The 25,153-nt window shown below is 47.4% G+C and overlaps 1 protein-coding gene across 7 annotated transcripts in view; it reads left to right on the top strand.

Annotated features, from left to right (window-relative positions):
* Window positions 1-25,153, top strand: part of GTF2IRD1 (GTF2I repeat domain containing 1) — a 95,126-nt gene that overhangs the window by 49,726 nt on the left and 20,247 nt on the right. For all 7 annotated transcript variants that reach the window (XM_080982873.1, XM_080982871.1, XM_080982872.1 and 4 more), the window contains 15 exons: window positions 1,511-1,652; window positions 5,142-5,288; window positions 5,714-5,897; window positions 8,192-8,502; window positions 9,524-9,613; window positions 12,298-12,381; window positions 14,147-14,330; window positions 15,997-16,022; window positions 16,926-17,046; window positions 19,583-19,620; window positions 21,638-21,718; window positions 22,514-22,567; window positions 23,110-23,175; window positions 23,821-24,004; window positions 24,141-24,199. In XM_080982873.1, the coding sequence (XP_080838999.1) occupies window positions 1,511-1,652; window positions 5,142-5,288; window positions 5,714-5,897; window positions 8,192-8,502; window positions 9,524-9,613; window positions 12,298-12,381; window positions 14,147-14,330; window positions 15,997-16,022; window positions 16,926-17,046; window positions 19,583-19,620; window positions 21,638-21,718; window positions 22,514-22,567; window positions 23,110-23,175; window positions 23,821-24,004; window positions 24,141-24,199 (1,771 nt within the window). The remainder of the gene's footprint in view (window positions 1-1,510; window positions 1,653-5,141; window positions 5,289-5,713; window positions 5,898-8,191; window positions 8,503-9,523; window positions 9,614-12,297; window positions 12,382-14,146; window positions 14,331-15,996; window positions 16,023-16,925; window positions 17,047-19,582; window positions 19,621-21,637; window positions 21,719-22,513; window positions 22,568-23,109; window positions 23,176-23,820; window positions 24,005-24,140; window positions 24,200-25,153) is intronic.

The following is a 25,153-nucleotide window of genomic DNA, read 5'->3' as shown; positions in this document are numbered from 1 at the left end:
GCACACACATATTTTCAAAATGCTATAAATAAAAAGAGAAGCTCTTTAAATAAAAGCCCTGTTCAGGGGGACACATTTAGACTACACATGCTTGAAACCGATTAAGCTGAAATGGATTCCCCATACAATGTTCTCACCCCTGAAACTGTAGCTGCGTGAGAATTCTGTGATGGATTCGTAGGTTTGTAAGTCACGTGGGGCAGAGACCTCTTCCGTTGTGCTTCGTAATGCACATAAAAACTTATGTGTGTGTACATGCTTAAATGGGACGCGGGTGGTGCTGTGGGTAAAACCTCAGCGCCTAGGACTTGCCAATCGTATGGTCGGCGGTTCGAATCCCTGCGGCGGGGTGAGCTCCCGTCGTTCGGTCCCAGCTCCTGCCCACCTAGCAGTTCGAAAGCACTCTTAAGTGCAAGTAGATAAATAGGTACCGCTTTATAGCGGGAAGGTAAACGGCGTTTCCGTGTGCTGCGCTGGTGCAGGCTCGCCAGAGCAGCTTCATCACGCTGGCCACGTGACCCGGAAGTGTCTCCGGACAGCGCTGGCTCCCGGCCTCTTAAGCGAGATGGGCGTGCAACCCCAGAGTCGGTCACGACTGGCCCGTATGGGCAGGGGTACCTTTACCTTTACCTTTACATGCTTAGAATTTATACGCCATTTGGTTGTAAAAAACCCCCCAAACAAACTCAAAGTGGTTTACAAATAAGATAAAACAATGAAATTATTGATGAAAACAATTAACAACGGTTGAAAACATTAAAAAAATTAAAGCCAGCAATAGACTAAAAACAGACTGAAGCATGCATCAATGGTCCATCAACAGTCTACATATCTGGGCAGGCTTGCCTAGGAGAAAATGCTTTTCGTGGGCACCGAAAAGAGTACAGTGAAGGCACCTGCCTGCAAGAGGCAGGGAGTTCCATAGTGTAGGTGGTGGCACACTAAAAGATTGAGTTCTTGCAAACGCAGAATGGGTATTATGGGGCATTTGTAACGGTGCCGGTTTTGCAGATCGAAGCAGTTGAGTGGGTCTGTATTGGGTAAGGTGATCTTGCAGGCAAACTGCTTCCAAATTGCTCAGCATTTTATATACTAATAGTAACACTTTGAACTTGACTTGTTAGCAAATTGGGAAACAGTGTGGGTCTCTGTGCAGCAGAGTTATATGCTGACAGGACCTCGCTCCCGTCAACAATCATGCTGCAGCATTCTGCACCAACCGCTACTTCCAGAAACTAATTGGCAGCTGCACTCAGGCCAGAACTGGCGTTAGGTCATACCTGCAACCAGTAAATCTCCTGGGTAGAATGCTTTTGCAGCAGTCTAGAAGATGATTTCCTGGTACTGGTATGGCAATCTCTTAAAATATTCTCACATGCTGTTTTATTACACTCACATTGCTAAGCCGCCTCGGAGGTCCCCTTGTGTCTGAAAGGCAAGACAGAAACATGTAGACTAAATCATGATTAAATTCAAACCACCCTGGTTCTCTCTTCTCTTTCTTTCCCAGTGTTCAGCACTTTCTAAACTCAATGCTGAGGTTGCCTGCATCGCGGTCCACGATGAAAACACCTTTGTCGTCGGGACGGAAAAAGGGAGGATCTTCATGAACACGAGGAAGGAGGTCCAAGCGGATTTCAAGAAGTTCTGCAGTAAGTATTGGGTTGTCCTGGTAAGGATGGGGCGAGGTCAGATCCTGCTGCCTGCACACCTTAAGCTTGGGTAAAACTGGAAAGGATGATTGCAGAGCCATATTTCCTCAGTCTTGGGCTTGCCCTAATCTTGTAGGATTGAGGTTGAATCCTGACAAGACAGAAGTACTGTTCTTGGGGGACAGGGAGCAGGCTGGTGTAGAGGACTCCCTGGTCCTGAATGGGGTAACTGTGCCCCTGAAGGACCAGATGTGCAGCCTGGGAGTCATTTTGGACTCACAGCTGTCCATGGAGGTGCAGGTCAATTCTGTGTCCAGGACAGCTGTCTACCAGCTCCATCTGGTACGCAGGCTGAGACCCTACCTGCCCGCAGATTGTCTCACCAGAGTGGTGCATGCTCTAGTTATCTCCAGCTTGGATTACTGCAATGCGCTTTACGTGGGGCTACCTTTGAAGGTGACTCGGAAACTGAAATTAATCCAGAATGCGGCAGCTAGACTAGTGACTGGGAGTGGCCACCGAGACCATATAACACCGGTCCTGAAAGACCTCCATTGGCTCCCAGTACATTTCTTAGCACAATTCAAAGTGTTGGTGCTGACCTTTAAAGTCCTAAATGGCCTTGGCCCAGTATACCTGAAGGAGCGTCTCCACCCCCATCGTTCAGCCCGGACACTAAGGTCCAGCGCCGAGGGCCTTCTGGTGGTTCCCTCCCTGCGAGAAGTGAGGTTACAGGGAACCAGGCAGAGGGCCTTCTCGGTTGTGGCACCTGCCCTGTGGAACGCCCTCCCACCAGATGTCAAGGCAATAAGCAACTATCTTACTTTTAAAAGACATCTGAAGGCAGCCCTGTTTAGGGAAGTTTTTAATGTTTAATGTTGTATGGTGCTTTTAATATTCGGTTGGGAGGCACCCAGAGTGGCTGGGGAAACCCAGCCAGATGGGCGGGGTATAAATAATAAATTGTTGTTGTTGTTGTTGTTGTAGAAGAGGGGCAGGCAGATGTGAAGCTTTCAGGACACGTTTGTTCCTACTATGGCATATAAACGTACAAAGGGATCCGGACAGTGGACTATCTAGTCCAGCACCCTGTTCTCACAGTGGCTGGCGCGACTCCCCCAAGAAGCCTGTTACTGGAAACTGAGTGTGTTTCAGCTGTTGTTCTGTGTTAGAACATCAGATTTTTGGGCTAGTTGCAATTCTCAGCATCTCCAGGTAGGGCTGGGAATATCCTGGAGAATGAAAGAGCTTTTATGCTAGCTTGTCTTAAATGCATTCCCCCCCCCCTCGTCTGTATTGTTTGGAAGGTTTCAGAAAATCCCCTTCCAGAACAGATTCTGTTCCTGTAATAAGAAAACACCAGATACAATACATCACATAATTCTGGATTGCCCTCTTTCTTGACACCCGTCACACAGATCTCCTAGTTGACTCCCTTACAACAAAAAATATTGATTGGCAAAGTGTCTGTAATCCAATATTGAGGGATGATACTCCCGAAACTACCAAGATTGTTTCGGGGTACTTAGCTGAGGTCTTTAAAGCTAAATCTAAAGTTGCCTGATTTATTCAACGGTGGTTATCTAGTCTTTTAGTGTTTGGATTACCAATGTATTTGGATGACTTTGTATGATTTTATGATTTTACTGTTTTAACTTATGCCAATAAAGGCTAGTTACACGTTACAAGAATGAAATGCAAGAAAGATGATGGCTTTGAGATTTTTGTGAATTTTACTTTAATTATTTATACACACACATATATCTACAAACACACACACACACACACACACACGCACGCACTTCCAATCCCCCTTCGTGGGGCAATGCGATGATTTACCCCAATGGGCCAGCCTCCGCTGTGTATGACTGAGCTACCACTCAGTTGTGATAGAATTACAGAATCCTAGCATTGTAGAAGTTAGAAGGGACCCTGAGGGTCATCTAGTCCAACCCCCTGCAATGCAGGAATCTTTTGCCCAAAGTGAGGCTCAAACCCACAACCCTGAGATTAAGAGCCTCATGCTTTACTGACTGCGCTCTGCGTGGGTTTGATTTGCAGGGTGCTCAGAGAGCAGTCATATAGGCAGGCACTTCTGAGTTGGGCTTTTTCTGCGGGACAAAGTGGTTTAAAGCCTTGTAAACAAAAAACACATGTTTGCTTAGTTATAATCCCGAGGTTTCTGATGTGCTAGGAAAACCAGGCGGGGGCCTGCGTGCTCCATGCTGGCAGAGAGTTTATGCTTAATCCCCTCAGTGGGACTGCTCAAGAACAGTTCATTCTCTGGCAAATATTAGCCTTGCTAGGCTGTCAAGGTCAACGCTGGCTTGGATTATGTGCCGAGTCTGCACCAGCTGCGAATTTCGCCCGGAGTCTAATCCATTTCTGAGCTTTCAGCATTAGCAAAGACTGTGGCCTTTTGCTTCGCTCCTGGTATGTGTTTCACACAGCCAGAAGTGGAGCAAAGAGGCTGGAATTTGAGGGGCAGTTTGATTCTTAAACCATGGGTTTAAGGAATAAAATTTAAGAAAATATTTCCTTTAAAAATCTCTGCCTGATCTTGCCTTTTGCTTTTTGTCCATATTTCTCTGCCCCTTCTTTAGGGAAGGGACTGGGTCAGGGGCTCGCTGGATGAGGAAGAGTGGTGGGCCTAGCTGTCAACTTTTCCCTTTTCTTGCGAGGAATCCTATTCGGAATAAGGGAATTTCCCTTTAAAAATGGGAAACGTTGACAGCTATGGTGGTGGGAGCCCCCCACCCAAGAGCCCCCCAGGGACGAGACAGAAGACAACAATTTAGATCCCAGATCTTGCTGAACAATGGGCCAGACAAGCCAGAGGAGGAGCCCTCTCCCTTGACACAGCCTTTACAGTGGTACCTCGGGTTACATACACTTCAGATTACATACGCTTCAGGTTACAGACTCTGCTAACCCAGAAAGAGTGCTTCAGGTTAACAACTTTGCTTCAGGATGAGAACAGAAATCGTGCTCTGGCGGCGCAGCGGCAGCGGGAGGCCCCATTAGCTAAAGTGGTGCTTCAGGTTAAGAACAGTTTCAGGTTAAGTACGGACCTGCGGAACGAATTAAGTTCTTAACTCGAGGTACCACTGTATGTGCTTGCGAGGGACTCAGAGAGAGAGGCTAGAGGGGAAAGTGTGGGGCTAATGGTCAGTTTCAGCAACATCTCAGACCATCTGAAGGACTCTACTGTGTTGTCGTTTTCTGTTAATAAAAAGCTAATTGCATTCCATGCCTCCCGTGCTTCCCTGCCCTGTGGTTGACCTGGGCAACGCTTGACAGCTCCTTGATAGACTGTGGCTCAACAGTTCAATCCCTGATGTTCTCCAGGTTATGGAGCAGAGTCCTTGAGGGGCGGGGCTTAGGAAGAAGTGGCGGGGCCTTAGGCGGGGACCGCATTTTGTCTGAGATGTGGCGTGGGTCCTAGCGCCCGCCTCCTGAACTTCCACCTCTCCCTCTTCCTGTTGGCAGGAGTCCAACAGAGGAAAGAGCAGGATCTGGATGGCCAGAAGAAGCCCAAGGACTTTGGCCGGACCATTCCCCGGATCTCCCCGGATCAGGGATCGGATGTTTACCTTCTCAGGAAGATGGTGGAAGAAGTCTTTGATGTGCTTTACAGTAAGGAAGAGCTTGGGATACAGTTCGGTTTGGGCTCAGTCGCTGCTGCCTTCTGCTGTAGGGTGTCTAGGTCATGTTGTCTATGGGTATCTTCTCTGCTAGCGTGTCAGGGCAGGAGGGGCTGGGGGAGGTGGGGCTTGGGAGGGTGAGCCAGCGGGTCATCAGGGGGGCCAAAGGCGAGGGCTGCAAGGCAGGAAAGGTCAAGGCAAGCTGGTGGTCAGCTTCCTCCAGAGGAGCTGAAAGGCACTGTAATCCAACAACGCCAAAACTTTTCCATATTCCGCAATGCAATTCTCCAACCAAACAGTGTTTGCATTTCTTGGTAACAGTGTGGCCAAGAGATGGGGCTCAGGAGCACCTCGTGGCCCAGCTAAAATCTGAACTCTGTTTTGATCTGTGTTTGTGATTCTTCCTCTTTGCCCCAGGCGAGGCCTTAGGGAAGAGCAGTGTGGTGCAACTCCCCTACGAGAAGTTCTTGAAAGAGCCTGGCTCTCTGATGGTTGCTGGGCTGCCCGACGGGCTCACCTTCAGGAGGCCCGCTGAGTACGATGCGAAATCGCTGATGGCCATCTTGGAGCACAGCCACAGCATGTGCTTCAGGCTCAAAAGGTAAGGGGGTCCCCCTCGTGCTCAGCTAATACTTTCAGGCTTCAAGAGCCGAGCTGCAGACACTTTGCATAAGGATAAAACGGGCTGTCCTCCCATGGCTGCGTTTGGACGCCACACTAAACTGTGGTTTGTTGCAACCTTGCATTTAAGCACTAGCATGGTAGGCATAAGTTAGCAGGAACTGCATGCAGGTAGTCAGTGTTAGAAACTCAGAAATATAAGCTAATCACCAAAAGCCACCTTAAACCTAGGTTATGGCTGGCACCACAGAATGTCTAGATGTCTTTTTTTTTTTTTTGCAATGGCATTTATTATTATTTACAGTGGTACCTCGGGTTACAGACACCTCAGGTCACAGACGCTTCAGGTTACAGATTCCGCTAACCCAGAAATAGTACCTCAGGTTAAGAACTTTGCTTCAGGATGAGAACAGAAATTGTGCGGCGGCGGCAGCAGGAGGCTAAAGTGGTACCTCAGGTTAAGAACAGTTTCAGGTTAAGAACGGACCTCCGGAACGAATTAAGTTCTTAACCCGAGGTACCACTGTATTTCATTTCTATACCACTTTATACTTTAAAGGGAATTAAATCTCAGAGTGGATTACAACACGTTAAAACATCCAATAAAACAATGCGGAATAAAACAAATGCAAGTTTCAATATTTCAGATCCTTCTTGATGTGACATTTTGCTTTCCCCATATTTATTTACCTACTTAATTTATAGAACAGAAGTACAGTTGTACCTTGGTTCTTGAACTTATTCCGTTCTGGAAGTCTGTTCAACTCCTGAAACAGTTCAAAAACCAAAGTGCCGCTTCCGATTGGCTGCAGGAGCGTCCTGCAGCCAATCGGAAGCTGCACTGGACATTCGACTTCAAAAAATGGTTTGAAAACTGGAGCACTCACTTCTGGGTTTTGATTGTTCGGGAGCAAATTTGTTTGGGAGCCAAGGCATTTGAGATTCAAGGTACGACTGTACTCTAGGAAGCCAGTGTTGTTAGTGGTTAGAGTGTTGGACTAGGACCTGGGAAACCAAGGTTCAAATCTCCACTCAGTCATGAAGCTCACTGGGTGATCTTGGGCCAAGCAGCCTCTGAACCCTCCCTCACAGGGTTGTTGTAGGGATTAACTGAGGAGGGGAATGAACCATGTACTCTTTGGAGAAAAAGGTGGGAGATAACTGCAGTAAATAAGCTCTTCTGCTTACCTGCTTGAAAAAGCTGGAGGGACTAGCTAGATGGAGATGTCCACCACCAACTTGGACTCCAGAGATTTCTGCGTGGTCGCAATCGGCCCCGCGCCACTTGCAAAACACACCTGGCGCCTGGCTGATTTCTAACGCTGCAGGTGGTCAGTGGAGTTGAATGTGAGCGACTGAGAAGAGCAGGCTGCTGGAGGAGGGATGGAGTTTTCCGAGAAGTCTGCCGGAGTAGGAAAGCCCTCTCCTCCCCACATCTCACAGAAAGCATAGGACCCGAGGAGAAGCAATCCTGTTCAGAATTCAGGAAAGCAGCCTTAGGAAAGCAGCAGGACAGGGAGGCAACTGCCCTCTCCATTTCTTTCTCCCCAGCAAGTGGTCTTCAGCACTTTGACCCTGGAGGCTGATCCCAGTTCTACGACCCTCTTTGGGTCCCTTGCCATCTCTCCCATGTCATTTATATGGGAATACAGCACAAGATATTATGGGCTGTCCCATGAATCCGCTGGATGAAATGGCGGGAGAACGTTGCCTCAGGAGAGTGAGGAAAATTCTCAGGGATGATTCACACCCTGGCCAGCACTTTCTTGATCTCCTGCCCTCAGGCAGAAGATATACAGTGGTACCTCGGGTTACATAAGCTTCAGGTTACATATGCTTAAGGTTACAGACTCCACTAACCCAGAAATATTACCTCAGGTTAAGAACTTTGCTTCAGGATGAGAACAAAAATCGTGCTCCGGTGGCGCGGCGGCAGCAGGAGGCCCCATTAGCTAAAGTGGTGCTTCAGGTTAAGAACGGACCTCCGGAACGAATTAAGTACTTAACCCGAGGTACCACTGTAGAAGCATGATTAGTCGCACCAACAGGGTAAAGAACAGCTTCTATCCGTGGGCTGTTAGGCTGCTGAATGAATAGATAACAACAGGGCAACTGACTTTTGGATTTGGTGGGTGTGCGTCCGTAAACGAGGGGAATTAAGACTAAGAGAGCTGAGTGGGGAGTGCTGGTGTAATCTCACTGTATACAAGTTGTACAAGTGACAATAAAGTATTTCAATTTCAATTTAGCTGCAGTTTCCTCTCCTTTTCTCAGACCTCCTGAGGACTCCGCCTGGGACCCCAACCCTCCTGTCGAGGCGAGCGGCCCCGTCCAAATGTCAAAGGGGAATCGAGAGCCAGGGCTGAACCACATGCACGCTAAGCCAGCCAACCCAGAGGCTCTTCCTGCGGTCACTACGAACAGCTTCCTGTACGGGGTGTCGCTCCCCGCGCAGATCGCCATGGAGATAAAGCAGGAGGGTCCTTCCGGACGGCACGGGATGAGCACAGCCAGCGAGATGCTGAGGCCCCGGCTGTCAGGAGAAGCGAAGGTGCCCTCGCCACAGGAGTTCGGTGACTGCTGTGGTAATGGCCTTAATGTTTGCTGTCCAAGGCGTGGCTGGTTAAAAGCCTACGGAGAGGCCCTGAAATGCCTTGGATCGGGACTTAAAGTGGGTTGGGGAACAAGGAATCCTGTCCCGGTGGCTTTTGTAGCATCGCAACTGCATCTGTGTCCCCCACAATGCCTGCAAAAGGCACAGGAGCCACAGCTGAGTTGGTAGAGCATGGAACTCTTAATTGCATGAAGTTTGAGCCTCACGTTGGGCAAAAGGTTCCTGCATTGCAGGGGGTTGGACTAGATGGCCCTTGTGATCCCTTCTGACTCTACAGATCTATGATTCTAGATTGAGCTCCGTTCAGAGAACCCAGGAAAGCTCACTTCAGGGTTTGCAGCCCAGTATTGCAACATAGGAAGCTGCCATATGCTGAGCCAGACTGTGGGTCCATCTAGCTCAACATTGTTTACACTGACTGGCAGCAGCTCTCCAGGGTTTCAGACAGGGAGTCCCCTGCCTGGGGTTGCCGTCAGGGACTGAACCCGGAGCCCTCTGCCGCTGAGCTACGGCCCTTTCCAGACGGGAAGCTGAAATGGGGAGGTGGTCTGGAATAAGCTCTATTTCTCCTTCTAGCAGCAGGAAGGCAGATTCCCATGCTTTCAGGAGGTCACACGACCCCTTGTGCAAACGCTGATATCACCCCATATGGCGGTGGTTGCTAATAGGCAAGGATCCCACGGCTCCGTTCAAATTGGATGTGAAATACTGCCTTCCAGGTCGAGCCACCCAATACTTGTTAAGGAAGGGGGGGCACAGATTCCCTGGCAGCTGCCAGAGGACGCTGCATGCTGGCACACAGGCCTGTCTCTGAGCTGGAATAGCCTTAGCTGAAACTTGCATATCAGGTTAGGAGGGATGGAGTCCAGTCTTGTTTGTGCCCAACACTTTTCCATTTGTCCTTGCCATTTTGGATTCCCCCCCCCAATAAAATATCATCTTTCTTATTCATTCATTCATTTATTTTTGCTTTCTTTCTTTCCTATGTCCAGGACAGAAATCTGCTCTCCCCGGCGGTCCACTCATCCAGAACGTACACTCCTCCAAACGCATTCTGTTTTCCATAGTACACGACAAATCAGGTACGCTTGCGAAATGGAGAAGGGGTTTAGGAGTGTCGGCGTATGGGTTTTAAATCACAGGGCCCCCCTTGCTTAGGAACCATAGAGTGACAAAGGTACGGCGTTTGGGCAGGCCCAGATTATTGGCAGAAGCTAAACCTATTCCAGAACAATCAGAATGGCAGATTTCAGGCCTGGGGCATTATTAAGTTTATTGTTCTTGGAATTTTGTTTCTTAGGAGGGGCTGCCACCTCTGCTCATGTTGCTGGCCAACCTGGACCACTCTGCTCCCTGCCAAATCGCCCCCCCCCCCGCCAACCCACTCCCCCTTTATACCTCACCCAACCCCACCGTCCCATCACATTCCCTTCATGAAGTGGGAGCACCACACTCGCCGCCTTGGCAGTGCTGCCGCTTGCCAGGCTCAAGGCGGGGCAGAGCAGCGGCAACTGCAGACCCACATGTGCTTGTAATGCCACTGGCACCCTGGTTCTTTCCCTGCATTGCGCCCTGCCCCAGTCCCGCTGAGTGGCAGCACTACTGCAACTGGAAGGGCAGCGCAACGGCGCCACAGTTCATGCACCGCAGCCAGATACGCAAATGATAGGGTGTCCATGTCATGTTTCGCACCTTCATCTCTGCGTCAGTGTTGATGTGAAGAGGACTAAAAAGCAACGGCTGACGGCGCTACCTTTTTTATTTTTATTTTTTACCAAGCGTAACAAACTCTCCCATTTTTAGACTCGCATACATCGTTTGTTTCTTCCGCTCTTCTAAGTCTGGTCATGAACTCAATGTTTGAAGTAGATGTGTCAATAATTACCTAGGCGCTTGGATAATCCTTCTGATATGAAATATTCATTTTGGATGTTTGGCAGGGGTCTTTCGTAGGAACGAATTGAGAGCATCGACCGCTTTGCATGCAGCGCCAAACCATAGTTTAGCGGCGCATGAGCGAGCCTGGGGCTCACGTCTTTCCTCCGCAAATTCCCTCCCAACCATTAGAGACTGCTTTATCCTGAGTCAGAACGTGGCGGTCCCTCTGTTCTGAGTGTTGTCTTAACTAATGGTTTCCAACCTTTTTGTCACATCAGCCCGTGAGTCCACATTTACTTGACCCATCGGTTTATCGCCATGTGAATTTTGGATGCCGCTATTCACATGAAAATTTTCTTAGAATATTTTTAGTACTTACAGAGTTAGTCACAGTTTGTTTATGAGTGGGGATGTGTGAACACCAGCCAGCTGACTTCAGAATATTCCTGTGCATCAGAAGGGAGCTGCAGTAATTGCTCCCTGTATGAGCCCATTGTGGTGAATTGCCGCCACATCTTCCATCAGCCAGCAAAGAGCAGTTCCCAAGTCCTAAAACATATGACTGGGCCTTCCCGACCTAGCTCAGTTGGTAGAGCATAAGACTCTTAATCAGGGACATGGGTGGCGCTGTGGGTTAAACCACAGAGCCTAGGACTTGCCGATCGGAAGGTCAGCAGTTCGAATCCCCGTGATGGGGTGAGCTCCCGTTGCTCAGTCCCTGCTCCTGCCAACCTAGCAGTTCAAAAGAACGTCAAAGTGCAAGTAGATAAATGGGTTACCCTCCGGCGGGAAGGTAAACGGCGTTTCCGTGCGCTGCTCTGGTTCACCAGAAGCGGCTTAGTCATGCTGGCCACATGACCCGGAAGCTGTACGCTGGTTCCCTCGGCCAATAAAGTGAGATGAGCGCCGCAACCCCAGAGTCGGCCACGACGACCTAATGGTCAGGAGTCCCTTTACCTTTACCTTTAAGACTCTTAATCTCAGGGTTATGGTTTTGAGCCTTACCTTGGACGAAAGATTCCTACATTACGGAGGATTCCTACATTGTAGATGACTCTCGGGGCCCCTTTTAACTCTACAGTTCTGTGATTCTATGATGTTCAGCTGCAAGTTGTACGTAGCATCCATCATTAAGGAACAAAAGCAATTAGATGTGTACTTATACAGCCTGTGGCTTACTTGCACAGAATTTGTGACCCACTCAACCATGGGATTCACTGGGTGATTTGGGGCCAGTCAGAATCTCTCCGCCTAACCTACCTCACAGGGTTGTTGTGAGGAGAAAAATGGAGAAGAACCACGTATGCCACCTTGAGCTTCTGGGAGGGAAGGCGGGATGTTAAGCAATAATATACAATAAATAAAAATGACTGGGTTTGTCGTGTATTTTTGTAACATCGGTTGTTCGTTTGGTTTTCTGCACGCTGCTGAGGGAGATTTCTTTACGGATAAGGCCGTAATAGAAATGGTCTTAAGTAAATAAATGAATGGAGGTTGGAAGCCAGTTGCTGGGGAGAGCGTAGTTGAGTCCATGCTCTGGTTATGTGCTTCCCAGAAGAGGCGTCTGGTTGGGGATCAGGCTGCTGGGCTAGATAGGCCTTTGCCCTGATCCAGCAGCCAGTTGCTCCTCTTGGTGTTAACGTTGGGTGGTTTACAGTCACCGTTTCCATTTGCCAGCTGCAGGGTTTGCCTAAGGGAACTGTCCAGCACCCAGGATTTGAACCTGGTGCAGCTGGCGCAATTGGAGCCTCCCACGTCCCCTCAAGCTCAGGCTTTCTCTCAGAGTGGGGAGGAACCACAAACTTTGTTCCCGAGGGCAGAGTGAGAGGGATGGGGAGCCTCTGTGCCGGAGATGCCATATGGAAACTTCTTGTTTTGTTTTTGCTAGATAAATGGGACAGTTTTATAAAAGAAACCGAGGATATCAACACCCTGAGGGAATGTGTGCAAATTCTGTTCAACAGCAGATATGGTGAGTGGATGTGAAGTGCATCTGCGGTGCTTATGGCGCGCATATCATTATGGAGAGATTTTCTGGACTTTTTCCCTGACTTTCTGGTGTCCCCCCCCCCCTTTTCTTTTTCTTATTCTCTGATGCAACATCAGGCACCATATGCTATGTGTCCCTTCACTTAATTGCTTTCTTGGCATGGCATTTTCCAGGCCCACAGCTTCTAATTAATGCAAATGTTTCTGGGGTTTGTTTTTTTAACTCGTTTGTATCAAGTCAGTACAGTGGTACCTCGGGTTAAGTACTTAATTCGTTCTGGAGGTCCGTTCTTAACCTGAAACTGTTCTTAACCTGAAGCACCACTTTAGCTAATGGGGCCTCCTGCTGCCGCTGCACCGCCGGAGCACGATTTCTGTTCTCATCCTGAAGCAAAGTTCTTAACCCAAGGTACTATTTCTGGGTTAGCGGAGTCTGTAACCTGAAGCGTATGTAACCCGAGGTACCATGGTAAATGTGCAGTTGGCCTGAATGGGGTCTTCTGGCCTCCTCAGTGGAAGGCCTTCACGGAGTCAAAACCAATGGGGCAACAGCCACAGAAAGCCGTCTCCTATATTTGAAGTGTTTTTTTTTTAAAAAAAACACCAACTCGTATATAAATTTTATGGAATAAATTAAATACATAATTTTTTTGGCCTGGTGCCTTCTAGGTGCCCTTTGAACTACAACTCCCATCATCCCTTGCCATTGGGTAAGCTGGCTGAGACTGGTGGGAGTTGGAGTCCCCAATGGGTGACTGGTGCTTCTCAAACTTGTGTCTCCAGCTGCTGTTGGACTCCAACTTCCAACATCCCTAGCTAGCAGGACCAGCGGGCAGCAATGATGGGAGATGTAGTCCCAACAACAGTTGGGGAACCAAGTTTGAGAAACACTGACAGAGGGCACCAAGTTTGGGAAGGCTGCCTTATGTCAGTGTCCTGCTAGGACCCTGCCCATCTTTGAACTGATACTACATAAATTGCTGCCTTTATGAGTTTGGATGTACAGTGGTGCCTCGCAAGACGAAATTAATCCGTTCCACGAGTCTCTTCGTCTTGCGGTTTTTTCGTCTTGCGAAGCACGGCTATTAGCGGCTTAGCGGCTTAGCGGCTATTAACGGCTTAGCGGCTTTAAGAAAAAGGGCAAGAACTCACAAGACGTTTCGTCTTGCGAAGCAAGCCCATAGGGAAATTCGTCTTGCGGAACGACTCAAAAAACGGAAAACTCTTTCGTCTAGTGAGTTTTTCGTCTTGCGAGGCATTCGTCTTGCGGGGCACCAGTGTATGCAGTTAGTACTGTGGTCCCCAAGAGGCTGCCCATGCATTGTGTTGCCTTCAGGAGCCCGCTGAGCAATCTTCCACTTCCAATATTTTCACTGAGAATGTGATTTGCCACTTTACCATATCGGTTGCCATTGAACTGAAAAGGATGGCCATAAATTAATGGATGATGACAATAATTTGTATAGCACTTCAGAGTATTTATTGAACTCATGGCACCCTGTTGGGCACCTTAGTTTCTGAGCACAGGACATTATATTCTAACTTTCTCTGTTATTATGCCAGTGCGACATGTTTGAAACATGGCCAGGGCTTACTGAAAGGGCAAAGCAGCATTTAACTTTCAAAAAACTTTCCCTGCAGGGAAAACTGGGTTCATGCCAGTAGCGGACCCAGTTTAACAGTGTTTGCTGTTAAGAGTGTCCTGTCTGTTCTTACCCTTTAAAGGTTAAATGTTCTGTCACTTTCAGCTGAAGCTTTGGGGCTCGATCACATGGTCCCTGTCCCGTACCGGAAAATTGCTTGCGACCCGGAAGCGGTAGAAATCATCGGCATCCCTGACAAAATCCCATTTAAACGGCCCTGCACCTACGGAGTCCCCAAACTCAAGCGGATATTGGAAGAGAGGCACAACATCCATTTCGTCATCAAAAGGTATGTGATTGTTTTGAGAGGCTCATGAGCAGGGGGACTGCAGAGAGCCGAGAGGTGGGCTTCACTCTGCGGGACTCAAAAGCAAGCTTTGTGAGAGGTTCTTCTTTCCCCAAAATTGCTGTTTCTCCTTTATTTTAAAATATTTATATACCATTCGTCATGAAAATGTTTGCAGGTGGAGTGCAAGAATACTAAATATACAATAGTGTTAAAAACATATTCAGGAGGTGAAATATTTAAAATCATAAACCACCCAACATTGGGGTGCTTCTGCAGCAACGGGGAGGTGGGATGTCTGGGCACTTGCAAGGGTGGGCCGCCTCTTTCTTCTCTACTGCCTGAGGCGGCTGCCTCCCTCTCCATCATGGATGGGACGGCTCTGAAGTGCCGTATTTTTCGCCCCATAGGACGCACCGCCCTATAGGACGCAGCTAGGGGTTTTTTTTGGGGGGGGGGAAATAAAGAAAAAAAATTATTTCCCCCCCAGGCACGGGGCTGGCGCGGGGGAAGCCCAAGCTTCCCCCGACCCCAGCCCCCAGAACAGCCTGCTATCCGCAAGCCTAGGGAGCCGCGCCGGTCTCCCCAGGCTTGCGGACAGCTGCGCAAAGCCCGGGCGCGCTCTTCAGCGCGCCCGAGGCTTTGGAATGCAGGCAGCTCTGCGCAACCCTCCGGAGCCCAGCGTGGCTTGGCACAGGGCTCTGGAGGGGCACGCAGAGCTGCGCAGACCCCGGGAGGGCAGGCAGCTCTGCGCGACCCTCCGGAGGCCGGTGTGGCTTCGCGCCGGGCTCCGGATGGTTGTGCAGAGCTTCCTGAAGCCTGTATTCGCCCCATAGGACGCACACACATTTCCCCTTCATTTTTGGAGGGGAAAAAGTGCGTCCTATAGGGCGAAAAATACGGTACAGCCACTGAGGTTACTGAACATTACTAACTTAAACCCATTCATTCCCGTGGATCTGTTCTGAGGGAAATGTAGTTGGATACAGACCATTGCTTTCCCAAATTGTCTGCATACTTTTGTTTATTTTATTTACACCCCACCTTTCCACCCCTCCTCATTTAATCCTCTCAGCAACCCTGTGAGGTAGGTTTAGGCAGAGAGGCGGTGACTGCCTCAAAGTCGCACCATTTGTGGCTAAACAGGGATTTGAACCCTGGCGTCTCCCAGGTCCTTGTCTGACACCCTAACCGCTCTGCCACACTGGCTGGCAGCAAGGAAGGGTGCAGATAATGTAAACTTTAATGTGCTTTCCTTTAAAATTCCACTGCCAATATTGGTTCCATACCCCTGCTATATGGTTACAAATGAACGTGGTAAAGATGGTGGCAATAATCTGATTTAGCTTATTCCTGTTTTTAATTAGTGCTGCATGGTTGGTTGGGGTGTGTGTGTGTTTGTTTTTAAAAAAACCTGCTTTTAACCATCTGTATTGATCATTTAAACATTTTACTTTGTCATGAAAATCCCAAAGCAGTGTACTAAAAACAATCAAGAGCAGTATGTAAATTGTATCGAGTCAATAAAATGGCCGTTGTGGTGACCCCCCTAAGGCCAGAGCACAATCTACCAGTTGAAGATCCTAAATGAAATCTTGAATTATCTTTACCCACTCTCTTCCCTCCTCCTCCTCCTCCTCCTCCTAAATTGCTGCCTTTTCTTTTACAGGATGTTTGATGAAAGGATCTTTACAGGTACGTTGGGCATAGTCTTTCCTTTGGGGGAAGGGATGGTAGCTCAGTGAGTAGAGCGCATGCTTTGTCTCCCGACAAGTCCCAGACTCAGACTCTAGCATCTCTCAGTAAGGATGGGAAAGGCATCTACCTGAGACCCTGGCAGAGACCAGGAACCTCTTGCCCTCCAGACTCTGTTGGAATACAGCTCCCATCCTATATAACTATTGGCCTTGCTGACTGGGGACAGTGGCCCTCCAGTTGTTTCTGAACTATGACTGCCACCATCCCTGGCCATTGGCCATGCTTTCTGGGGCTGATGGAAATTGTATCTCAGCAACACCTGGAGGGCCATTCTTTTCCCAAACCTGCTTTAAGCTGACTAACCGCATTCTCACAATGTCCCATTTCCAAGCCAAGTACCAGCTTCCAGTAATTTTGGGAGGTGACCAGAATATGCTCAGCATTTGTGCAGTTTACCTTCCCAAATCCGCTGGGAAGAATTTGGACCTTTCCCTCCATATTGGGGCATTTGATGCCCAAATCTCTTTCCCACATAGCTTTTGATTTTTGATTTGATATTTCTATTTTGCTTTTCCAACAACTAACGCTGAACTCAGGGCGGCTCACAATGATCACAAAAAGCTTCAAAAAACAAAAAAACCCCATTATAATCACTGTGCTATCACTCACAATAACATATAAATAAAGTAAACAACAACAGGTTCACCAAAGTGATTAATACAATTCAATAAAGCCATAGCAATTCGAAATATCCCTCCCCGATAGCTATTAAACTAATCTGTATGAATGGCAGACTTACTGGGTAGAGATAGGGAGAGGTTGTGCCTGGCCATGGGTAATTATTGGTTCAAAACTCTGCGCCTGGAAAATATCTGTTTGTTCTTCCTTCCTTACAACCAGGAAGTAAATTTACCAAAGATTCAACCAAGATAGAGCCATCCAGCCCTTCTGGGGAAATCTCTCCTGACCCGCACAGAATGGCGTTTCTTGATCTAGCAGGAACTTCACAGTCCAGTCATAGGTAAGCCTGTCTTACCCCATATCAAATCATAGAGTTGGAGGGTCCTGCAAGGTCCTTTAGTTAAACCCCCTCCTTGATGGCTGGAAACACTTCCTCAAAAACCCAAGGTTCCCAGTTCCTGGCCCAGCTGCTATATTATAGTCATAACCAACCTTGCACCTTCCAGATGTTGTTGAATTGCAACTCCCATCAGCCCCAGCCAGCATAATCAGTGGTCAGGGATGATGGGAGTTGTAGTCTTGCAACATCTAGAAGGTGCTAGGTTGGGGAAGCCTGGTGTCTTAGTGTCTCTAATTTGCTCCGGCCAGCATGTTTTCTCCCTGGAATGCCAGTAGAGGGGAGGAAAATGTTATGTACTGAAGTTCTCACCCTGGGCCAGCAGGGGGATACTGTAGATAGTTTTCACTCAGGTCCACCTATGCAAATAAGGGATTGAAAGTGACGTTCAGTGATTGGATAGTTACAGAAAGTGATTACTGTTGCGTTGTAGTGGAACTCTATATAAGCAGGCTGGCTGAACCCTTCAGTTCTGTTCTGTTCTGGCCTGTGAATAAACCAGAGCTGTTTGAAGAATCGCTGTGTCGTCTGATATGTTCACCCACAACTTAACAGAAAACATGGCCGCCTCCAGAGTCAGTGACTTTGAAACCATTTTTTAAAAAATAAAACAGAGAAAAGAAAGGAAGCTTCTGCCGTGATAAGGGTGTCCTTCCCCATCACCACCCCAAAACCTATTTGGAGGTCCCCAAATTGATTCCTGAGAGACCACCATGTCTTTACCTGCTCCACGTTTAAATTCTTTAGAGGAGATTTTTCGATGGTTTTTCTCCCTGCCTAGAACTTGGGGGCATCCAATGAAGCTGTATGGTGGGAGATTCAGGACAGACGATAGAAATTATTTCTTCACGCTGTTTAAACTATGGAACTCCCTGCCACAGGTGGCTGGGATGGCCACCAGTCTGGGTGGCTTTAAAAGAGGATTTGACAAATTCATGGAGGATGAGGCTGTCTGTGGCTACTAGCCAGAAGGGCTGTTTTCTTCCTCCATAATCGGAAACATTATGCCTTATGTTGCTGGGAACCATGAGCTGTTGTGCTCATGTCCTGCTTTTAGGCTTCGCATTGTGGCCTCTGTCTGGCCACTGTAAGAACAGGATGCTGGACTAGATGAGCCTTTGGCCTGTTCCCTCTGTGCCGTTCTTGCGTTCTGCCGATCTCAGACTGTTTCTTAAGGATCTGGGATGCAGCAAGTGTGATTAAATCAACAAGTCATGCCAGAGGCAGGGAAGGCAGCAATACAGATAATAAGCTTATGAATCAATGGAGCGCTGGAATCTGATGGGTTGGGACTCGGTCCAACCATGAGCAGCACCGGGTGCCATTTAAGAATGTAATCTGATTTGCCTATGGTGGTGGACTTTTGGTGAATTATGAAGGTGAAATGAGCAGTGGTAACAGAGCAATCCTGTGCAAGTGTGCTCAGCAGTCAGTAACATTAAGCACAACGGGGCTTTCCTCCATGTAAGAGGGCATATGATCGCAGCCTGTGAGTTGAATCCAACAGCCCAGCAAGAAAGGAGAATCTGCTGAGAGTTTGAGGGTCCTGCTCCTGCCTCTCTCCACCAGGTCTAGGGCAGGGCCTGACAGACTACAAAACCACTGCTGCTGCCAAGCAGAGATTACTGTTAACATTCTTTTCAACTGCTTTTTAACTGTGTTTTTAATTTTTTTTAAATTGTTTTAATGTTTTTGGGGGGGTATTCGCCTGTTTCTGTTTATATTTTGATTATGTATTTTGTGTTTTTGTATTGAGAATGTATCTTGTGAACCGCCTGCAGGTATAGGGCAGTATATAAATTTAATTAACAACAACAACATCTCACTGCCAGTTTGCTTAATTTTAGGTCTCGCCCTGAAATTTAAAGCCCTAATTGACTATTTATTTCATTTTAGTTAGTTATTAAATTTGTATATCGCCCTTCATCTGTAGATCTCAGGACTGGTTCAGAGTATTAAAATGCAAGATAAAAACTACGTTCCCAGATAACTGAAAGACCACCTGCTTCCATACAGATGATGCCATATGTCCGGAATTGTCATACATAGCCAGAATACAGCATTCGAAAGCAGTGTCCGGGTGGAAATCGCTGAAATGTCCAGCAAAATCCAGACGTATGGCATCCCATTTCAGAAGTCTAGATTCTGGCAAATTTCCTTTTTTAAAAAATAGATTTTGTAACAACTTTGGCCAAAAAAAACACCACAAATAAACTTTTGTGTCCGGATTTTCACTTTTTGAAATATAGCAACTCTAATACAGACCCTCCATTATACAGAATGATGCCGTGTTTGCTCCTAAGGGTGAAACAAGGTCAAACATTGTACATTTTTAAAAAAATAATGAATCTCTGGAATTGCCTCTTTCTTTGTGGGCTGTTCATACCTGTTTGGTTGTACAGCACATTGTATCCCCACCCCAAAAAAATCAGGCACTTGAGATAAATGAAATTTAACCATGATTGCTTTCCTTTGCCAGATCTGAAAAGTGCCCCATTTCTGGAGAATGTGAACCAGGTAAGCTGCAAACAGCTGCTGCTATCTTAATTAGAAACGGGAAAAGGGAGTATGATTCTTAGGTCTTGCGAAGCCGTGTTGTCAGGGAACTGCCATCAGCTCAGAGGCGAGAGGTGGAAGGGCAGTTGTGTTATATGGAACCTCCGAAGATCTTGCGAAACAGTTCCTCCTCTGGCGAGGAGGGAAACCTCGCCTCCAGTGGGGAGGAGGTGCAGGGACCAGGAGATGCTAGGGAGAGCCTCAACACGGAGCCTGAGCAAAGCGAAGGGGAGGCAAGTCCCCCTTTGCCAGCACCCACTCTGCTTAGTAGGTTTTGGCGCGGAGAGGGGAGGAGTAGGATGGGGGTCACACGGCTGTTATGCTGGGGGAGGTACAAGGACAGGCCACTCCCAGATTCTGCTAGCAACTGAGCCAGACATGAACTTGCGACGCTCTTCACTGTAAATAGTTTGCACTAATAATAAAGCTGAAAAAGACACGTTGGAGTCTTCCCTGTTTGCTCTCGAGCGACCACATCACCACCTGACACGTGTGAAAGCAGGAGGATTGTCATCTTGCAAAAGCCCTGTACACAATGGTCTTCTCAGCTGCTGGGGAAATGCCTGCAAAGCCCCCTTTTGACTGTATGACGCTAGCTTCAAATCAAGTGGGTGTAGCTTGGCTGAAATGGTGTCACGGACCAAACGCAGAGCATCAACAGGCCTTATTAGCCCCATGGGTCGGAGATTCCTAAGCCCTGGCTTAAGACCCCAGAACTACCACATTGTGTCCTTTCAACACTCTGCTTGAAGCAGTCAAGCAGCAGTTCAGTCGGTAAAAGCGTAAGACTCTGAATTTCAGGGTCATAGGTTCGAGCCCACATTGGGGGAAAAGATTCCTTCATTGCAGAGGGTTGGGCTAGAGGACCCTCGTGGTCCCTTCCAACTCTACGATTCTATGTAGATTTGGGGGCACACAGGGGAGGGCAGAACCTGCAGCTCTTTGGTTGTTGTAGAATTGGAAGGGACCCTGGGGGTCATCTAGTCCAACCCCCTGCAACACAGGAATGTTGTTGGACTCCAACTGCCCACTGCCCCAGTCAGCATGCTCAGTGGTTAGGGATGAAAAGAATTTCAGTACAGCTATGTCAGGCTCTCTGCTTCTGCATTAAATGAAGTGTAGAGTCTAATTCGCATGAGTCCTCTATTCTGGCCACTGCTGGATTCTGGGATCATGACAATTAGCGACCCTGAATCCAGAACTCTTGCACATGATAAATGTACTTCCAGATATTTAGCTCTCCCAGAATTAGAGCGTCTCTGCAAATGCAGTAAACAGGAACCTGATAATTTGGAGCATATTTTCTTTTCTTGTGATTTTGGCATTTTTGCCAGAAGACAATTATTAGATGCCTTACAACTCAATAGGCTCAATTCTATGCCCCCAACGGTTCAGGACCTGCTCTCGGACAGGAATGATCAAATTACTTTAATAGTGGCTGAATTTTTGAGTGCTGTCCATGTAGAAAGACTGGGCCATTATAAAGAGATTTAGTGGTTCTTAATTGATTGGTGATGTGGTAGTGTTGTATTGTATTATTTATGCAAACTGATTCTCTCTGGAGTTAAAGATCTGACTGGGACAAACTTTGTTATGTTGAGCTCGTATTTTACACAATTTGTATACGGTGTCTGTTTGATAATGTGTGGTTTGCTATGCCTAATAAAGGATATTTTATCTAATGAATTAATGCCAGGCCATTGTCCATCTAACCCAGTGCTTCCTGTTCTGACTGGCAGCTAATGTAGACAATGCTGAGGTAGAGGGACCAATAACCTAAGTTAACATAAGGAAATCTGTCCCTCAGCGGGAGAGCAGCTGCTTTGAGTGTAGAAGGTCCCAGGTTCAGTCCCCAGGGGCATTTCCAGGACCATGCCAGAAAAGACTCCAGCCTCGAACCCTGGATAACTTCTACCCGTCAGTCCTGATTTGTCGTCGCCCCTCTGCTTTTCATTCCTGTCTCCATCTTCCTTGACAGGTACTTCCGGAGAACTGGGAGGCATAAAACGCATCAAGATAGAACCGGACGAAGTGGACATCATTCAAATCACCGTTCCAGGTAGACTAGATAAAAGCTCTCGACAATGCCGGCAGGATTAAGATTATTTCTAGATGGGCAGTGTCGATTTGGGAACAGTTTTCAGCCCGCTGGGTTACGGCCCAGAGATGTAGGCTGAAAACATTGAGGGTGGCCGAGAGTTGTTTAGGATGCCCCTGTTCCCCTCACAGAGCAGGGAGTTCCCTTGGAAAAAGGGATGTGTTGTTAAACCACCCCGAAGGGAATTGTAGCTTTGTGAGTGGAACAAGAGGGTCACCTAACAGCACCCTCAACAAACGATGGCTCCCAGAATTCTCTGGGGGAAGCCATGACGGTTTTAAGTGTTGTCATAGTGCTTCAAATATATGGTGTGAATGTGGGGAGAGCTGAGAGGGGGCCAGGGGCTGAGGCAAGGGTGGCTCTGCCACATCATTGGCATCACCAAAACGATGGACTGAGGGTGAGGCAAGTGGGGGCCAGTGGCAGAGAGGAGAGGTTGGCCAGGAAATGTCTCAGGATGGAAGGATCTGCCATCTTCACTTCTCTCGGTTTCTCATTTTCGCCATCTTAAATTCAGTTCTCCACACTTCAGCAGTTTGCAAGAATGTATTTTTTTTTAAAGCCTCGTGAAGATTCGCCCGCGTTTTGGTGCAAATTTCTCCTAATAAACACATTTGCATGAAGGCTGGACTAATCTACCCTTTTTTTTTTGCTGGCAATTTCCCTTAATATACTGTAATGCATTTTTTTCAGGTTACAGTCCTCTGCTAGGATGTTTAGTTTCCTGCTAAATGCCCGTCTCCTCTCTGGTTTCAGATAAAGGGCCCAGCAATGATTTACAACATAATGAGAAGCAGATGGAGGGCAAAGGTGAGTTTGGCCCGTTGCCTGGATACCTGACGGATCACCTCCTCCAGTGCAGGCCTGCAGGTACCTGAAGATGGCCTTCATAGGCCCTTCACCATACCCCACCCCCACCATCGCAGATGAGGCGGATGGTAGGTGTGGAGGCCCTTTGTGGTGTTGTTTCCTCACTAGAGGAATAGTCTCTCCAGACCTGGAGTCTAATAGGGAAGATCTTTTAATGAGGGATGGGCAGGTTGGTGCATCTGTACGACACTGACCTGCCCGACTCCTCTCCCTCTCCTGCTTGTGGCCTCTAGCGTTATTCTTTTGCATTTTCCCAGACATTGTCAACCATCTCAATTTTATCAGTGCTGTTGACAGTACTTTCCTCTGCTTGCTTGTGATTTTTGCTGTTGCTTTATTCCTTGCTTTGTTCTGCATTTTAGTCCTTTGTTTATGAGCTGGCCTGGAATTTTTTCTTTGAGGATGCCAAGATAACACCTCCCGCCCCCCCAATGTGAGTCTTATTGCCGTTAATCCCTGAGTTTGCTGCTTTTTTTTTCCAGATGGCGTCGGTGACGTTTTAAGTCACTTGAGGAAACAAGTAGAAATTTTGTTCAACGCTAGATATGGTGAGATACTTGGCTTCTTTCTTTTAAGTGTGCTTTTTGGAACCTGGATCTGCCGTTAACCTTCACACATCTGGAGGGCTCTGTGTTCCTCACACCTTCTCTAGAACTTCCTAGGCAGGACAGCTATTTTTTCCTCTCCTTCATGCAAAGATCACAAGATAAAAAATAGTCTCTCCATAAAAGCACATATTAGATAATTTAAACAAAAGAATAACACAAACACGTTTAAAAGGCTGTAGAATATTAATCCGCCAGAGGCTTGGTTGAAGAGGAGTGTTTTCACCTGGCGCCTCAACATGTATAATGAAGACACCAGGCGAACCTCCCTGGGGAGAGCATTCCACAAACGGGGGGCCACTGCAAAAAAGGCCCCTTCCAGTGTTGCCACCCTCCAGAGCTCGTGGAAGAGGCCCACAAAGTGCCTCAGAGGATTAACACAGTGTCCGGGTCGTTTTTTATGGAGAGAGGCAACCTTTTTCTAAACCATTTCCTATTCAGCAATATCCTTTTTGAGGTAATACCATGTTGGCAGCAGCAAACATTTTAACATGCTCAGTGGTGTTTTGATATCTTGACAACGACCTTTAATCTACAGGGGCTCAGGTCAAAGATCCTTTCTGAAAGTTGTGTTTCTTGCGCTCGCAGCTAAAGCCATAGGAATTTCCGAGCCAGTCAAAGTCCCGTATTCCAAGTTCCTGATGTACCCAGAAGATCTCTTTGTCGTGGGCTTGCCAGACGGGATCTTGCTCAGGCGACCAAACTGCTTCGGGATTGCGAAACTGAAAAAGATCCTCCAGGCAAGCAGCAGTATCCGGTTTGTTATCAAGAAGTAAGTTCAAAGCCTTCCTCTCGCTTCGGCCCAACCATGTCCCACCAAGAGAAGGCAGCTTTCTGTGTTTCATCATTATTATTATTATTATTATTATTATTATTATTATTATTATTATTGCAAATTTCTCTTTCAGGCCAGAACTTCTTACAGAAGCAGTGAAGGAGACAGTTTCTGACAGCCCAGGAACAATAGGTAAAACACATTTATTTTCAGTGATTTGATTAATGAACCCAGGGATTCCTGAACCGCGTCAGGTGGACCATCAGTGGTCTATGAGATTCCTTCAGGCAGTCTGTGCCTATTCTATTATTATTATTATTATTATTATTATTATTATTATTTTATTTATGCCCCACACATCTTACTGGGTTGCCTCAGCTGCTTTGGGTGGCTTCCAACATATATAAAAACATAATGAAACACTCAAGATTTTTTTTAAAAAATGTCCCTGTAGAAGACATGCCTTCAGATGTCTTCTAAAGTTACCGGTACTTATCTCCTTGGCTCGGGGTTCACATAACTCCATACCCTCTAACACTTCTTGGATGAAAATAGGGATGTCCTAAGGAAAAGCAGGACATTCTGGGATCAGAACCCAGGACAGCTTCTGTAAATCCAGGACAGTCCCTGGAAAATAGGGACACGTGGAGGGTCTGCTCTCTGGCATTGTCTCTCCTTATTTACATTTAGACTGTAAGCTTTTGTGGGCAAGGAAGCTCTTGCATGCATGTGTGAATAAGCAGTGTTACAGTCCTGAGCCTTAGGATCACCTAACGAAAGAGGTAATCCATTTTTGGAACAGGCCAGCTTAGCTTGGGACATACAGTTAGCCCTAAGAGCTCAAAATAGAACTTGTGGGGTCGTATCCAGTGTTAGTTATAGAACCTCTGCAACGAATGGGCATGATAAGGCCCCATCTAAACATTTAAAGCACTATGAGGCCACTTCAAACAGTCGTGGCTTCCGCCTAAAGTATCCTGGAAGCTGAGGTTTGTTAAGGGTGAGGCCGTTACAGAGCTACAGTTCATGGAGTGCTTTAATAGCCAATCTCCCTTCGCAGGGAATTCTGGGAATCATAACTCTCTTGACGGGCTCCCTAACAACTCCCAGCACCCTTGGCAAGCTAAACTTCCCAGAATCCTTTGA

Source organism: Podarcis pityusensis (assembly GCF_964106645.2).
Source record: "Podarcis pityusensis genome assembly, chromosome: 15".
NCBI lineage: Eukaryota > Metazoa > Chordata > Lepidosauria > Squamata > Lacertidae > Podarcis > Podarcis pityusensis.
The sequence above is the reverse complement of the archived record's forward strand: the minus strand, read 5'-3'. Positions and strand labels throughout refer to the sequence as shown.